The 16,668-nt window shown below is 43.0% G+C and overlaps 1 protein-coding gene across 3 annotated transcripts in view; it reads left to right on the forward strand.

The window, feature by feature from the left end:
* Positions 1 to 16,668, forward strand: part of LOC146382250 (solute carrier family 45 member 3) — a 41,958-nt gene that overhangs the window by 6,616 nt on the left and 18,674 nt on the right. For 2 of the 3 annotated variants that reach the window (XM_084932738.1, XM_084932737.1), the window contains exon 2: positions 13,662 to 14,024. In XM_084932738.1, coding sequence (XP_084788864.1) covers positions 13,877 to 14,024 — 148 coding nt within the window. In that variant the 5' untranslated portion in view covers positions 13,662 to 13,876. Of the gene's footprint in view, positions 1 to 1,738; positions 3,914 to 13,661; positions 14,025 to 16,668 lie in introns of those variants that run through there. The other variant, XM_084932739.1, reaches the window with a different exon arrangement.

Genomic DNA, 16,668 nt, shown 5'->3' on the forward strand with positions numbered 1-16,668 from the left:
GTGCTTCCTGACTACGGCTCCATGTTTATTAAAAATGATTTAAACACTGTGTGTGCACAGGATTAATCGTATGTGGAGAGTGACGGTTTGTCTGTGGGTGCAGAGCTGCAGAGACGAGGGACTTTGCCCTTCTCATCTATCTTTACCATCTGGTTTGTGCAGCATTTGACTGAGGCGTTAATCATTACGCCCTGGGGCCACTGCTGCTCCTACAACAGCTGGAAAAGGGAGATGGACCTGTTGGTGTCCATCTGTCCTTTTGTCTGTCAGTCCTCGGTGGACTGCTGTATTAACTGTATCCCCACAGCTGTAGGTTCATGACCTTGGTGTTCCTCGCAAAACTACCACAAAGTTTTCGAAAAAGCTGGAAGGAGCTTCCTGGTGCTCTGTCTCTCAGCCCACGACTTCCTGCAAGTCCGTCGCCAACTCCATCCCAGCATTTAAGTATGTGGACTTGCCTTTTTTTTTGTTGACTGTTAAAAAAACAATTGCACACTACAGAAGCAGTTAATGCTTCCTTCCTTCTGCATCCTTTGCTTGCGTGCATCTTTAGCCACTAAAACAAGAAATGCATCTGTAATGGTTCAAAGCAACATATAAATAAGAGTTATTGTCCAATAGCTGGACTTTAGATACTAGTCATTGTAAAAAGTACAACCTGGAAGACTGCTTCACGTGCTGTACGTGTTCAAGAACAAAAATAAATGAATGCAAAGATGACACTTTGTTTTTAAGGAAAGATGGTGAAGGAGGAGAACCTGAAAACTTGCAGTTTTCCAGCTTTTGTGTCCGTATAATTTCACTAACACCACTGTTGCTACACTTTGACATTTGCACTGGCGTGCTTTAAGTACTCTTTTTGCAGCCTGGTTGAAATTCCTCTCTTGAATTTAGACTCGTGTGAAACCTCTCCATCCAAACGCTGCTGTGTTTCTGTTCTTTTACAAAACTAAGCCTAACTTTATGAATGATCTCTGTCGCTCTCACCCTGCACCAGTACTGTGTCCCATTCTCTGCTCTAACTTTGTGCCCACAGTAAGGCATGTCCTCAGATGAACTGATAAATAGTACAATAAATAACAAAGCAATAATCCTCATCCTTGGACGTACTTCCTTCCAAGCTCACAGCACATCCCAGAGCAGTGACCAGCTGCAGACGGTGGATTTAGTTCGACCCTGGGACGAGAGAATCGAGGCAGCTGAATGACATCGAGAGCGGCCGCAGCAGCAGCTTGACCAGACTGCCCTTAAGTAAACACGGAGAGGGAAGGACTGGATCCAGCTGTTTAGCGCCGACTGATTCTCTGATAGCAAATCGATTTTGATGTAAGAAAAAACGTAATTGCAGAATATGAACTGAATTCTGGATGTGATCTTCCTGCTCATTTCAGTCGTGCAGTTTGTGGCAGTCTCAGGGTCGTTTTCGATGGTGGATTTATTAAGATGCATTTTTCTATGGATGAATCGCCACTTTATTAAATACAGTGTATAAAGTTCAGATCTGTTTGGATCCATCGCTACTCTGCTGCTTTTCTGTTCTGTCTGTTCACATAGTAAGCAAAGTCTTTACCAGTGTTGTTTTTGGCTTTTACTTATTTAAAAACTTTATTTTATTTTTTTTAATTGTTATGCACTCGCTCTGATTTCTTTGAAATTAAATCCATGTTTAAAAGAGCATCATTAAATCTTTCAGTTTTCCTTCTTGCATGAAAATGTGTCTTTTTTTCGTTCTTTTTTTGTTTTTTAACTTGAAAAAACCTGAAAAATTTAATTTTTGGCTCTCATGTCATGAAATTCTCCAGCAAAGAAACCTTTTTCCTTTGGGTGTCACGTCTCTTCTCAGATGCAGGAACTGACATGAGTAATTGTTCTTTTGCGATATGAGATTGGCCTTTTAATGGTATCCAACATTATAATGTAAATGTTGCCATACATGGCAGCTGGGACATTCTGTGGAAATGAAACACTGGTGGGAGCTTTGAGAAACTACACAGACCAGATCTGGACCAGCTATGCTGTCTTAGCTTTGGCGATGTTAGCCGTCTAGTGTTCTTAGATGGGAGCAGTGCTTATCCTGAAGACTCTACACGTTAAAAGCTACCGCGCATTTATGGACGCTCTGTGGTTAAACATCAGCATCACATCTTTACTTAAAGGTTAAGTTGCTGTGCAACCACACAGTGACTGATCGATCCCTCCCATCCCATCCTTCGTGCGATGTATAATGTGGGTGACATTTAGGCTTTGTTGGGTACCTGCTGCTACACGCCAAGAGCGGTGGCCCTCCAGATCTATTTCTGAAACAATGTTTTGGGCGCCGTGTGTCATAGCTCATTATGGCCACTTTGGGTTTGACTGGCACAGGAGGAAGCTGGGTTTGTGGAAAAGGCTACTGTGGAATTAAATCTTTCTCGGTCAGCTCGGAACGCTCGTGCATTTTTAGCCAAAGCTGCAGACAGATGTAAAAAAAACTTTGCTGTTCTGCTCGAATTGTTAACAAAGGGAGGGAAAAACCCGTTAGAGATATGCAAAGTTTGCTTTATCATCTTGTGGAGCGATAAATTCATTTGTTTAAAGAAAAAAGTGTCTGGTATGTTTGGACCTGGGTTTGAAGCCTTTCTCTCTCTCTGTGTTTTGCAACATTTTCCTTCCTGCATCACCACATTTTCTCTGGTGTTTTTCATTCCCAGTTAATTATTACACCACTTGGATGGTGTGCTTTCAGCCCATGCGTGTTTGTACTTTGGGTGGGTAATTGCAGAGTAATGATGGTCTACGTTTAGCAGCTATTTTAAAGAAAGGACACTGTTGGTGTGCATTGTGAGGAGTTCTAAATATATCTGAACCAAGAGGACAAAATATTTTGTTTAAGTCGGGACAGAAGCTGAGTAAGTGAGGCCAGGCCTCTTTCCAAAATGGGATTTTCAGAATTGTCTTAATTCCAGGCAAGCCGGTCCTGTTGCAGAGGGAAGTGCTGCCAGCAGCCATTCTCCTGCACTCTGCTCTATTGATCAGGCTCTGCGCTCCAAAAATGGAGATTCCTTAAAGTCGCTTGGAGTCTAATGACATTACTGTTTTAAAAGCTTTTCTGTGGAGGGCTGGTCTCGGCTTGCAGGCGTTTGGTACAGACATGGCAACTGGCCGGGTGGTCGCCTGATCATGTGTTTCCCTGAAAATGTGCACTTTGTGTGTGTTTGTCTACTCAAATAGGCTTTTGCTGAGCTGGTGAAGCAAGAAATATTAACGAAATCCACAGACAAGTAGTCATGCAGGGGTATGAGCTCAGCTAAGACTGGGCTGGTTGAAAGGTGGTAATAAGAGAGGGTGGGAGAGCTGCCCCCTGACCTGATAGGCGGCTGAACATGATACTGGGTCAGGGGGTATAATACTCAACTTTTAGGGAGTGGTTATAGACGGTGAGAGAGAAGAGCTGGGGGAGTGGCTTCATTGTGGGGCTGTTAGATGATATCAATTCATTCTTTGTTTCCTAAATGCCTCTTTTGCTGTGCGTCTCTGTTAACACTACATCTCAGGTTTTAGTTTTTGTCTGAGAAGCAGTTTGGGGACAAACCCAAGCAGACAAAAACCAGCAGGATTCCTCAAGTGCTTTGGGATTTTCCAAATTCCCACCTTACAGACTGAGACACGGAAAAGTGGAAGGGTGGGAGAGATGCAAAGGAGGTGGGCTAAATAAGAGCGGCGGGAACAGGAGACATGGGAAGAGGCAGGATAAATAAGTCCCACTCTTGCTAGAAGCAGGTGGTTGGAAGCATCAGTACAGATGAGCTTTGTGAGTGAGTCACGAGTGTTGATCAGACAAAGCCTGCAAATAGCTTTTAAAATAGGTTAGATGATGGATTTTCAGCAATACACGTCTACAGATGGACCTTTTTAGGTTTTTCTCCTTTCACTGGTGAGTATAATTTTGCCTAATTGCTACTCTTTTATGGCTCATCGTGCTATTTTGCTATTACTGCCCTTTTTCGTGCATTGTTACCTGGCCTTTCCCGGCCAGGTGGCAGCGAACACGTCTTTGGGGCTTCTAGTGAGTAATATTGGTGCTTTCACCTCTGAATGACAGCTGGATTTGTAGATGCTGTTAATAGCCTGGCTGAATGTGCTGTGTTCATGTTAGTCTGTGAAGTGAAACTGTAGCTACTGTTTGGCTAATGGTAGCTCTGCTGCACTGTAACTGAAGTTATGCTGTTGACTGAAGGTCTCGGTGACCTTTTATGATTTTTGAAGGACATTCTTTTATTAAAATATATATTATGTGCAGCAAAGGGCGCAGAGTTACTTAAATGTCAAATGTTTCAAAAGTGCGTATCCTTTGAAGTTACTTCTGAACAACAGGATCTTTGCCCTCATGTAAAATTAAGAAGAAAGAGATTTGACTTGCTACATGAGACTTTGTGGATCTGCAGACGATGCAGCTGAAGTCAGTTTGGTTCCTGTTTGTTTTCACTTTGACTTGTTGGTATGAAGGATGCCGTTGTTCAGCGGGAGGTGTTTTGCACTCAGGAATCTTCTTCTCCTGTCAGTGACTCTGGAACTCAACATATCAAGTTTGTGGGGTGTTTTTTTTTGTTTTGTGTAACCACAGGCAGCCGTGGTGCCATCTATAAATGTCATCTCTCCAACACCTTTTGCACTCATGTAGCCACATGTCATCCCACTCCCACTTCCCTTCTTCACTGTGGGAATTCTCCAGTCACTGGGATTTTCCTGGCTAAGTTCAGACGGAACACGGCAGACCCCATCTGAGCTTTACAAATGATCTGTGTCACTTCCAGTTCTTCAGCAAACTGTAATCTGGACGTTTTCTGCATGCGGGTTTAATGTTACACAATCATGTATTTTCACAGAAACTGATTCTCACTGATGACCTCTGTGTCAAATCTGAGGACGTCGCTTGTCTGTTTTTTCAGAGTTAAATTGTGCAAGAAGTGCGCTGTCTATGTTGACATCTTTAGGAAGATAGCTGGCTCTGACTAATGGCGCTACAGCTTGTTCTATAACTGATAACTAGTGATTACTGCTGCAAAGGTTTCCACTGATTTTTAAGCAGATGAGCATTGTGTCTGTAACCTTCTCCATCTTTAACGTTTGCTTTCTTTTGTTGGTTTTTCTTGTGGCACATTTCAAAAAGTGACAAAGCTCTTGTTTTCAGTGGTCATTTTACCACTATATTCAGCAGTTGGCTAATACACAGGTGCATTTCTATTTTATTTTTTCATCCATAATTACAGGCTTTCCATTTTGACTTTTAAATTTACATTTATATTTGTCAATTTAAAAAAAAAAAAAAAAAAAAAATCAAATATTTGCATGTAGGTTTAAAAAAGTGTTCATACATGACATTAAAATTGTAATTAAACTTTAAACCAACTTTAAACCAAGTGGTAAACACTGGTCACTAATGCAGCGATGCAGTGGAAAAGCTGGAATAAAGTGCGGATGTAAAAATCAAGATGAAATCAAGACGTTTGTAAATAATCTCTTTGTTTACACGATGCATCGCGGTTGAACGGGAAAAACCCAAATCAGCTAATTACCTGTTAATGAAACCTAATTACAGCATGACAACAGTATTAACTGAATGTAAACACACCTGATCAAGATTAAATGACAACACATTAGCGTTTGGATAGACTCCGTTCATCACAATAGCTTTTCTGACTGTAATGGCTTTGAGAGGAGACGTGTTATCAGCCACAGGAGGCGTCACAGCTGGACGCTCACGCACTTCTTTGTTTGGCTGTTTCTGTGAGCCGCTGAGATAACGGTCACCTCCCCGAAGCATAGCTGGTCTCCTCCTCTGGACACAGGCACAGCCTTCCCCCCAGCCTCTGACACACACACACACACACACACACCAAGCGAACATGGCTGGAATGCAGGCTAGGTTAGGCTGCCATGGTGTGTGATTGAGCAACGTCCCTTTAGTAAGTGTGTTTCAGCTGGGTGGCTGTGCTGCCCTTCCATCGAAGCACTTGTTTGTTGTTTTGCTTTGTTGTTTTAGTTTGTGTTTGGTGGTTATCCTGGGTGGGGGTACGCTTCAGGGTTTGGTGGGAAACTGTACCCCGGTCTGCTGCCTACCCTTGAGTTTGCGTTTAAAGTTGCCTCGAGCCCGGTACACCACTGAAGACCAGACAGGTAAAGTTTTGTTGTTTTTTAGCATTTTAGGCTGGGAGGTTTGAGACCATTCATTAATTATGGTCTGTAGCTGAGGCAGGTAGGTCGTTTTTAAGTTGGCATAGTGTGTACACTGTGTGTGCATCTAATGTCAGTGTTGATGGATGCTAATGAGATCCTCATGAGGTGAGTGTTTTGTGCTGTGACCTTTAGTGTTGTGGGGAATATGGTTGTTGGCCAGGTGATGGCAATAACACTGAGGGGTTCTGAGTCACTCTTGACGTGGTCGTTGTGTGGCCATAGCTCTCCATTTGTGGGTGGTCACTAGTATGTTTTCTTTACTGAACCTTGTGGATTAAAGTAACTTGTGGTATGAGGCCACTTGTATGTGACCATTTGTGTGGTGGAGAGAACAGATCACTTGGTTGTGATTATTTGTTGCTACTTTTGGTTTTGTGTTGTAGCAGGTCAGGTAATCATTTTGGGTTTGACTGTTGTGCTCCTTTGTGTTGGTCACATGTTACTTTCTGTGTGTTCAGTGTGGCAACTTCAAATCCTCATGCAGGGGCATCCATGCTTAAAGATGCCAACTATAATGTGAACACTGTGCTTCTGTTAGCTTTTACTTTTATTTCAGGTTTGTGGGTCAAGGACCTGAAGGCTTCAGAGGGGCTTTTAATAAATTTAGGGGTCCTAGAGGAACCCTTTCGAGGGAGGAGGTGTTACGTCCCTCTGCAGCCCCTAAACTCCTCAATGTTTTCAGCTGGTGCTAATTGGCCACCTAGTCAGGTGTGGATAAAAGCATACCTGAGGCAAGCTCCCAGGGAGCTCACTTGTCTTTGCCTTAGTGGCAACAGCCATTTTAGCCAACCTGGTTTTCCATTCTAAGATAAAACCTCTTCTCACCCATACTCTGATATTCGTCTCATTTTTTCATGTTGCGGCTTTGAGCCGGGTCGTAACAGTGTGTTTGTGAGACCTCACTCTAGCTGTGTGAATCATCTTTGGCCTCGGTGTGGTGAGCACTGGTGCTCTCCTCCACTCTTTCCATGGTTGGATCTTACTGGTGTGAAGATGCGTTCCTGTGCTGGGAGGGAACGAATCCTAAAAAGAATTCATAGCGACGACATATTTTGTTCCTAGCAGAAGAAATTAGTCTCTTATTAAAATCTTGAAGGAAAACCTACAGCGTTGTTCTCTCACGAGCTATGAACCATCTGCTCGTCATCCTTTCAGTCTAGACTCTTCTGAGTCATTGTCCTAATTATGTGGAGATTTGAACGGAAAGAATTTTATTTTTACCCTCTAGAAATGAGACTCGGTTGGCTTTCCAGCTGAAATATAAGATGCATATCCCATACTCACATTTTCTCACCAAACCAGCATTTTAAAAATAACGGTGATTGACTGTAATTTTTACTCAGGCTGCACAAAACTGGGGGGGTTATTTGCACCAAAGCTTTGCAGTTGTTCCTTTTTTAAAATTTTAAAATTGCATAAAAAGAAGAGGTTGGTCACAGGATTTGCAGTGAAATGAGGGTCAGAGTTGGGAACAGGCTGAAAATCCAAATCAAACGCAAAGAAGTTGGAGAATGATGCCGGTGGATTAGCATAGCTAATCTGGATGACAACACCTGCTAATGCTCGTTGAAGAAGGGATGAAATGAGGTTGTTGTAATTGCATAGAGTATCTAATATCTCTGATGTCTTGGAATAATTGTTTACACGAGAAATGAGCTGGGCGATGTGGACTAACAAATCATATTTTGGCATTTTAAGGCTCGACGATTCATTTCAGCCAGTTATGTAAAGTGGTCTCAAACTTCAGTTCTAAGACTTTTAGGCCTCTTTGGTGAATTCAGACGTTTTCCCTGGTTTATAAATACAGTGAGTTGTACTGTGTGCTGTAAATTGTACATTTTGAAAGCGTTTGCACACCTGTGCTGTAGCTTCACGTCCGACCTGATCAGGTATAGCTGCTGATGTTGTGGTTGTATGTGCAATATGTATTAGGTCATACATATTAAAATATGACATGCTTTTTTTTTTTTAACTTAGACCTAGCTAATACTGGGTTGGCCCTCCTTTGCCTCTTAATTCTTCACGGTACAGAAGAGTATCCTGTTGTTCACAGCTGGACTGTCGTTTAACAAATGCAGCCGCGTGGCATCACTAAATTTGCAGCCAGCTAAGAATAAACTTGCTTGAGAATAAACTTCATTCCACTGCTGTCGAGTTCTTATTTTCTGAGGTGCGACTGCAGGAGGAAGACTGGGCTGAATGGAAAGTGTCACCGATGCATATGTTGCTACACAGCAAACGGCTCACAGACTGCACATAGTCTGGAGCAAGTGCTGAGTGTGGTCTCGCTGTCAAACTGTTGGATTGCAGCTTAAAATTCGAATGAACTGACTGTGGTATGTTCATTAATTTATAGGTTTACAATCTCATTTACTGCAGATGCTCGAGTCTCGCCTGAGGTGGTACGGACATGTGATTCAAAGCGATGAGAACTCTGTAGCAAAAACGGCTATGAGGATCGACCCAGAAGGACCCCGGCCTCGAGGCAGACTAAAGAAACGGTGGATGGACAAAATCAAGGAAGACAACCATCAAGGACGCCTCGGACAGAACCAAATGGAGAAACCTTTGCCGAAGAGCGGACCCTGCACCAGCGGGAACAACGCCAGGATGAAGAAGAGTCTCATTTACCCCCTGGAGACAATTTAATAATGTATGCTTATGTACATGCTGAGGGAAGATGCAGACGTGGACGGTTGGAGAGGACTGAATGAGCGGTCGCTCCCTCGTACTCACCTGTGACGCATGTGCAGCTGGTTCGTCGTAACATAAAGCTCATACATGCACGTCACCAAATCCATAAATGGCACGCAGATGTCCGCACGGACCCTTGCACTCACTGTGTGGCCATGAACTTTACGTGTCTCTGACCCTAGCGGACCTGTGAAAGGCTTTGGTTTCACGTGCTGAGTGTTGAAGTCACGCAAATCAGGAAGCCAAAGCAGCTCAAATGCCAGTTAATGTGCAAAGCAGCAAAACCATCTGAACTGACATTTAAAGAAGAGATTGAAGCATTTGTTTAGTAAAAGTATGTTGGTTTTTTTACTTGATCTCATCTTGGTGCACGTTTTGAATTCCTAAACGGGGATGGTAATCCAATAATTTGGGTCTAATTTGGCCTCTTGATACTCATTTCTGTAGAGATCCCATGTCTGATGGGAGCCCACCTCGAGGACCTTCCAAGTGTAACCTGTTTGTTTCCTTTTCACCTGCTATTTTTCTACAGTGCTCCTCTCTAAGCAGCTTCCAGGACCAAGTAAAGGTCCAGCTTAACTTTGTCTTGTTTTACAGAGAGAGCCATAGAAAAAGGTTTGCTGGCCAAACAAGCGGTCTGCATAAAGACTGGTCTTGCTTGTCCCTCTGTGCGGACGATTGGGTCCATTAATGTCCAGGAACCGGAGAGGCAGAGCGGCTATAGTGCTGCAGCCATTCAGCGTGAGCCAAGCAGCCAACCAGAGCCTCCTGCTGTTTCTGCAGCCACGGCCTCTGCTGTGTTTTTGGCTATGATGTCATCTCAAAACAATTCCTTCCGCTCTTCTCTTACAAACCTTGATATCTGCTGCGAGACCCTCCGCTCGTACCCAAACATGCTTCCTGTATCTTACCGTCTATAAGAATCCTGCATCAAAACATTTAGTCTGGAGTTAATACCTCCCTCTATTAAATTACTCTCCCTGGCACAATGTATACAAAGGCTGTTTTGTATTCTAAGAATACCACTCGGAGTCATTAGGGCTGATTTTTGTGAGTTGGGAGGGGGCGAGGCCGAATAGGAATTGGTAATGGAGCAAAAGGAGAGCTGACAACAGTAAACCAGCCTCCATCTCCTCGCCCGTCACCTGTCTGGCTCCAGTTGTGTTATTTGTCAGGTGAGCAGCAGGAAAGTCATTTGTCTAACAGCCTAAGCGTGCCTTTGTGTCTCCGAGGCTACGTGAAGATGAAGGTCATGACTGGAATGCATTGTAGAGTCAGGTGTCATTAAGTAAGCAGTGGAATGACTGTGTGTGTGTGTGTGTGTGTGTGTGTCCCCTTTGTCCCCTCTCCCTAACATGCAGACTTGAGTGCTTGAAAGCTCAGTTCTGCTTTAAAACGGCACCACAAACGCTTTGTTAGCTGTAGAGCTACAATTTACAATAAACTGACCCTATTTTTTTTATATTTGACTTTAACCTCCTAAGACCTAAACTCTTCCACAGCAGCATTTTTAATTTCTCTTTGATATTTGGGCTGATTGGGACCTGATGAATGTAAAAAAGAATTACCATATATATATATATATATATATATATATATATATATATATATTTATTTAATTATTATTATTATTATTTTTATTTATTTATTTATTTATTTATTTATTTATTTTTGTTTCTAAGAAAAATAAGAGCCACATATGAGGATATTCGTTTAAAATTTCGATAGAACAGTAGCAGCATAATGTCCTCGGAAGTGGATATCAGGCCCTTGTAGAGCAAAATTAAGTATTTTGGTCTAAATAACCCAAAATGGGATGTCCACATAGGTGAATGCCAGGTCCTAGGAGGTTAAGGAACACGAATGAATGTCACTCTGCACTGCTGTCTTGCAGTCCTTCTTTAGTTCGACACCGTTTCATTTCCAAAACACTGTAATCTGACGCGCATTTGGGAAAGTGTGTCCAGACGAGCTGCGATTTCTCACGTAAACAAATCAGATTTCTGTACTCTTGCCACTTTTTCAGTCTAACAGAGAGTCAGATGGGGCTGCGGTGGAAGGCGTTCACACCGAGAACCATAAAGATGTCAAAAGGTTCCTCTTAGAATGCAGGTCAAAGATAAAGCTGACCTCAGAGGAAGGATGAGGAAGAAATGCACACACACGCACACACACACAGAATGTTGGTAGGGGGTTGTAGTGGCCAGACAGGCCCAGGGGCAAAGGCTGATCCCCTGATGAGTGTCTTTCAGTGCGTCCAGGCTGGGTGGGAATAAGATCTGACGGGTGTGAAATGGACCTCTCTCTCCCTGTGACCCGGGCGCCTGATTGGCCCGGCCTGCTAACACTGTTGCATTGTCCTTCAGATTCTCAGAGAGCCTCTATATCAAAAGTGTCATAATGACAAAGATAGGAATGTATGAATGCCTGAGGAAGTCTTGCAGTGGTGTTGATAGCATTCAGTTAATGTCCCTGATTTGTAATGATGTGAAAGGCATCAGAGATTTTAAATGGACCTCTTAGCTAACACCTTGTACTATTCAAAAGCCACTGGTGGGGAAAATGGCTTGGCCACTATTTTATGTCTTTATCAGCTGTTTTGTTGTTTGTTTTTTAAAGAGGTTTTTGGGGTTTTTTTCCCACCCAGCAAAGTGGAAAGTCCTTGAAATACCGACTGAACCCATCTGTGCTTAACCAAGTCTTGTCTGAGATGATCGCATCCATTTTGTTTGCTGGGAGTGAACAGATGGGCAGCATTGGCAGATAAATGTCACACTAAATGCAAATATAGCGCCTTGTTGTTTTTGTGGTTGTGGCTGTTCTGACCGTTCGTGCTCTGCCCCTCTGCTTTAACAGAACACACTGTCTCATTGGTGGATGATGACGACAGTGTTTCTCTTGGTTGTGTTTTTATTTATTTTCTGCTCCAGGAAGCAGTGCGATCTGCACATGGATGTTCATGGATTGCAGTTTTCTATTTAGAGGACTTTCGTCAATCTGCCTCTTCTGCTGTTTCCAGATATTTCAGTTTATGTAAGATTCTGCTTTTGGTTTTCAGACTTAGTTCAAAAAACTGTCTCTAGAGACTCGTCACCTTATCGCCATGTTTGGGTGAATGATTGGAGCACTTTCAGGTATATGGAGTGAATACATGCCGTTTGATTGGGAAAGTGAGAGTTTCACGAGGCTGTTATGATTTGACTAGAATTAAACAACTTTTTATTGGTACTGATAAAAACATGTTGGAGAACGTATGCTTCAACGTGTGTTTGGGTCGTCTGTGAACGTGCTCAATAAGGATACAGTTGTTGTTCTTTTGAACCTAAAAGCACCAACTTGACCAAACTGTCGATGACGGTGTTGTCAGTCTGCCTCTATCTGGCATCACATTGGATCCTGTAGTAGTGTCTGGCATGCTGAGCCCATATACCGGGGTTGGGGAACTCCAGGCCTCGAGGGCCGGTGTCCTCCAGGTTTTAGACCTGTCCTTGATCCAACACAGCTGATTTAAATGGGTAAATTAGCTCCTTGACATGTCTTCAAGTTCTCCAGAGGCCTGGTAATGAACTAAACATCTGATTCAGGTGTGAGACCCAGAGTGAGATCTAAAACCTGCAGGACACCGGCCCTCGAGGCCTGGAGTTGGACACCCCTGCCATATACGGTCAGAGCATTATCATTCCCAACGCGTAACATACGTAACATTTGCCCCGCCCCTGGGCGTCACATGGTAATGCGAAAGGTGCCCTTCCAAGTCCTTATGAAACGCTCTGGGTTGTCAGTTGAATCCAACAGAAAGCCGCTCGTGGCGCTAAGACACGCTCAAGCAGAGGCTCCAGCTGTCCATTCCCTTAAGCTTAACGCTATTACATCGTGTTTTCCAAAGTGATTCAGGATCAGGACGTGAACAGATTTAACATACATGATGATTTGTTAGGTCGATTTTCATGTCACATGTAAAACACATGTATAGGTTCATTCTGACCCGTCTCACGCCTCAGAACGCGTAACGTGCCGACGATTTGTCTCAGTCGTCGGTATGTTAGGTGATGGGATGACGTGTTGTATACGTTACAGGTGACTCGACTGATCATCTTGCCTGATCCTTTCTGCCCAGCAAAGATCTCTTATTGCTCATTGAGTTCAACAATAATCTGCTGAATGTGACTAAAGCTCCAATCAGAGCTTAATAATGCAATAATGACAGTGAAGGCTCCGGGAGGTGTGGGTGCTAATACTGGTGCTCCTGTCAAATGTCGTGGTGAGGGATAGTAAGAAAAGAGAAATTCAACTTTTTTTCCCAAAGGCTAATGGTTAATTTTTTTTCTACATCTCTGACATATTTTAAAACGAGGCGGGAAAAAAGCGAGCAAGGAAAACAGCAGAGAGTAATTTGCATAGCAAATGGTTTGCCACGTTGCTCCAGCTGACTCATCTGTTTTCCCTGTTGTTGTTCGTGCTGCCCTGAAGCTGTTGGTGAAGAGCTCAGAGAATCCATCATTGCTTTTTGACTTTTGCTGCCATTTCCGTGTCTTTGGAACATACAACCTCACACAAGTTGCATTATATTCTGTTACAAGGATGCTGATAATCCCCTGTGTAACCTGAAGCCACTGACATCTGTGGCTTTACAGGTGTCATCCTGTGAATAATCGGTTTTGCTCAGGTTTTATTTCAGCTTTTAAACTGGTAATTTCTGCACGATGGTCATGATGTGGCTGTGTACTGAAAGCTTTTCTTTTGCTCTTCAGATCCAGAATGCTGAGAAGAGGATGAATCCTCCAGGTCATCTGAGACATCAAAGTGTCTTTGCTGCTGTCCCTTTGCGACAGTCCTCGGGTCCGACCGGGGCACCATCTGCTTCCCCTCATCCCCCCCTTTGTCCCTATCCAGATCCTTCCCCCCTTCCCTGCCCCCAGTAGTGACCATCCCAGAGGGAAGGAAAGGCGACCCAGCCTCTGTAAATATGCCTGGATGGAGGTCTCATTGGCGTCTCGTTCTCCTGAACTCCCTGACCTGTGGCCTGGAGATCTGTGTGGCAGCTGGGATCACATACGTTCCTCCACTGCTGCTGGAGGCTGGAGTAGAAGAGCGGTACATGACCATGGTGCTAGGTAAGCTAATTACTAGGCCTTTTCGGCACCTCGCGGTGTGGGTGTTTGCATGCACTTAAGCCTCACTGTCGTACACGTATTCATGCTCTCTCGTCGTTTCATCTCTTTCTGTTAAACATGAAAGGCAAAGGTGGGACCGCCCACCCTGCAGGTTTCAGCTGCGTGTCCTGTCTATCTCCTCGATGGCTGGTTCAATGACGATATGTATTTTAAATAATAGTTTCATTAGACACGAGAGCTGGGAATCAGAGTGACTAATAATGAGCATTTCCTGTTTCAGAGTGTCTTTGACAAAAAAACCCCCAAACAAACACACAAAAAAACAGACCAGTATAAAAAATTGTTTTTTGCCTTGAGCTAGGCCTGGCTGGTTGGCAAGGACTGAATAGGAGACTGTGCTCGAGTCCAGCGGTCCCCAACCGTTTTAATGTCCGACAATATTTTCATGGACCGGCCTTTAAGGTGCGGCGGATAAATAATACAAAATAAAATTATACGACCAAAACAAAAACTGTGGTATTTTGTAAATATAATAATAAAGGCGAATTCACTGTGTAATTGTGTAACTTTATTAGCAGTGATAAAAACCCTGAAAACCATAACTTTCACAGCCTGGTACCAAACTACTCACGAACCTGTACCGGTCCGTGGCCCGGGGACCGCTGGTCTAGTCTACTAACTCTGAATGACACATTATCTCCAATAATAATATGATATATATTGTATATAATTTATATAATAATACCTGGGTGTTTCGGCCCAGATATACTGTAAGGAAACACTGATCAGTGATTCTGTGACACTTTATACGTTGCAAACTAATAAACATAATAATGTTTGTGCATCTGCAGAAAGATCAAAAGGACAAAAAGCAGGGTTTCTGTGAATTTCGTAGGTTTTGCTGTAGTGTAAAGCTATCGGCATTCATTTTTGCAGAAGCACTGTATATGAGATCCAGTGGCAGCTAAATTTGTGTGTCACAGTGGGGGGTGTAGCATGGGAGTGCGAGTACGCCTCGGGGCAGCCATCTTCCATTGAGGTCTTTATGGAGGTATGTGGTCAACTCACCTGTTTTGTCAGTGTGGAATCAGGCAGCAGGGAGGAGAACTGTGGGAGGAACAGCCACGTCCTCCAGACCGTCAGACACACAGAGCTGCTTCATTCAGTGTTTGGAGCCACTGAAATGTGAACATATTAACCCAACTTTGTTGCTTACATGAAAATACAGTAACACGTAATGCATTACTGTAATCCAATTACTTTTTTCAAGTAACGAGTAAAGTAAGGGATTACTATTGCAAAAAAGGTAATTAGATTACTGTTACTTTCCCGTAAGCACGCTGCGTTACTGCGTTACTAAAACCGTGATTCTTTTTGCGAGTGTCTCATGACAGTGACGTAAGCGAGTGCGACGTTCGTGACAACAGCTGTGTGCAGATCAACAATGGATCATATATCGAGTGCGGGAGAGAGTATGAGCGTGCAGCGTTTAAAGCGTGGAAGTACTGACCTTACTTTGAGTTTGATTCCATAAAAAGTGACAAAAACATTAGCGTCCGCTGTGCGTGGGAAGAAAACTTCTTTTTACAACGAAAAAAACCCTAAACTTCCGACAGCACGCTACCACGGGAATGAGAAACTCCCAGATCCTGACCGCTGTGGCACTCCTGCTAAACAGGTGAAAATAGAGCAACAGGACCGCTAGTCTTTGACTTTATTTATTTTCTGCTGTATTTTACTTGCATTTATTTGAAAGACTGAGTCTAAACACAAAAAACTATTTTATTTTAGGTTTAAATGTTAAACAAATTTCTTCCAGTCAGAGAATGTTGCAGATAATTTAATGTTTGCTTGATGCATAAAGTTAAAAGATTAAAACTAATAAAACAAGTTTTAAAAAGAGACTTTTCCATTTGATTACATTTTGTATGATGGATTATGCAGAAAATGGAATTGGGTTTAAAGATCTATCGCTTTATCACCTATTCAGGTTGTAAATCATGTTTTTAAAAAGTAACTAAGTAACTAATTACTTTTGAAAATAAGTAATCAGTAAAGGAATGGGATTACTTATTTTCAAAAGTAATCAGTAATTAGTTACTGATTACTTTTTTCAAGTAGCTTGACCAACACTGCAATTCATTAAAGCATAATTGGCTTTGCCTCTGGTGCTGTTTGTAGTTGAGGCTTATTTGCTCACGCCGGCGTGTAAGGACCTTCCCACCACAGGTTTCCAAAATGCCCACTGGACCTGCAAAATGTATAAATGGAGAGCAGGAATTTCCCCACCGGGACTGATTTCATTGAAAGTAATTAATAGGTTGTGTCACAAGTGTAGGGTTCGATGATCTTATTGCCTATAACCGATACTGTTTCTGGTGTGAGGCGTGATGGCGACGGCTCTCAGTAGTGCAGAGTGGTAGACAAAAGGCCATTTCTCCAAACCCGCAGTTTCTTCAGCTCACACTCATTTGGAAATCAAACTAATAAACAGTGATGACATGCTTGTGTTTCCCCTATGATGATGATGATGATGATGACAGTAATGGATGTAACCGCTCTTCACACAAACACGTTCTTTCCAAAAGAGTGCAGAGGTGTTTCAGCTGTGTTGGGTGAATGTCAAGATGCTATTATTAAATTA

The sequence above is a fragment of the Perissodus microlepis genome, chromosome 7, assembly GCF_051167445.1.
Source record: "Perissodus microlepis isolate ML-2025 ecotype Zambia chromosome 7, ASM5116744v1, whole genome shotgun sequence".
NCBI lineage: Eukaryota > Metazoa > Chordata > Actinopteri > Cichliformes > Cichlidae > Perissodus > Perissodus microlepis.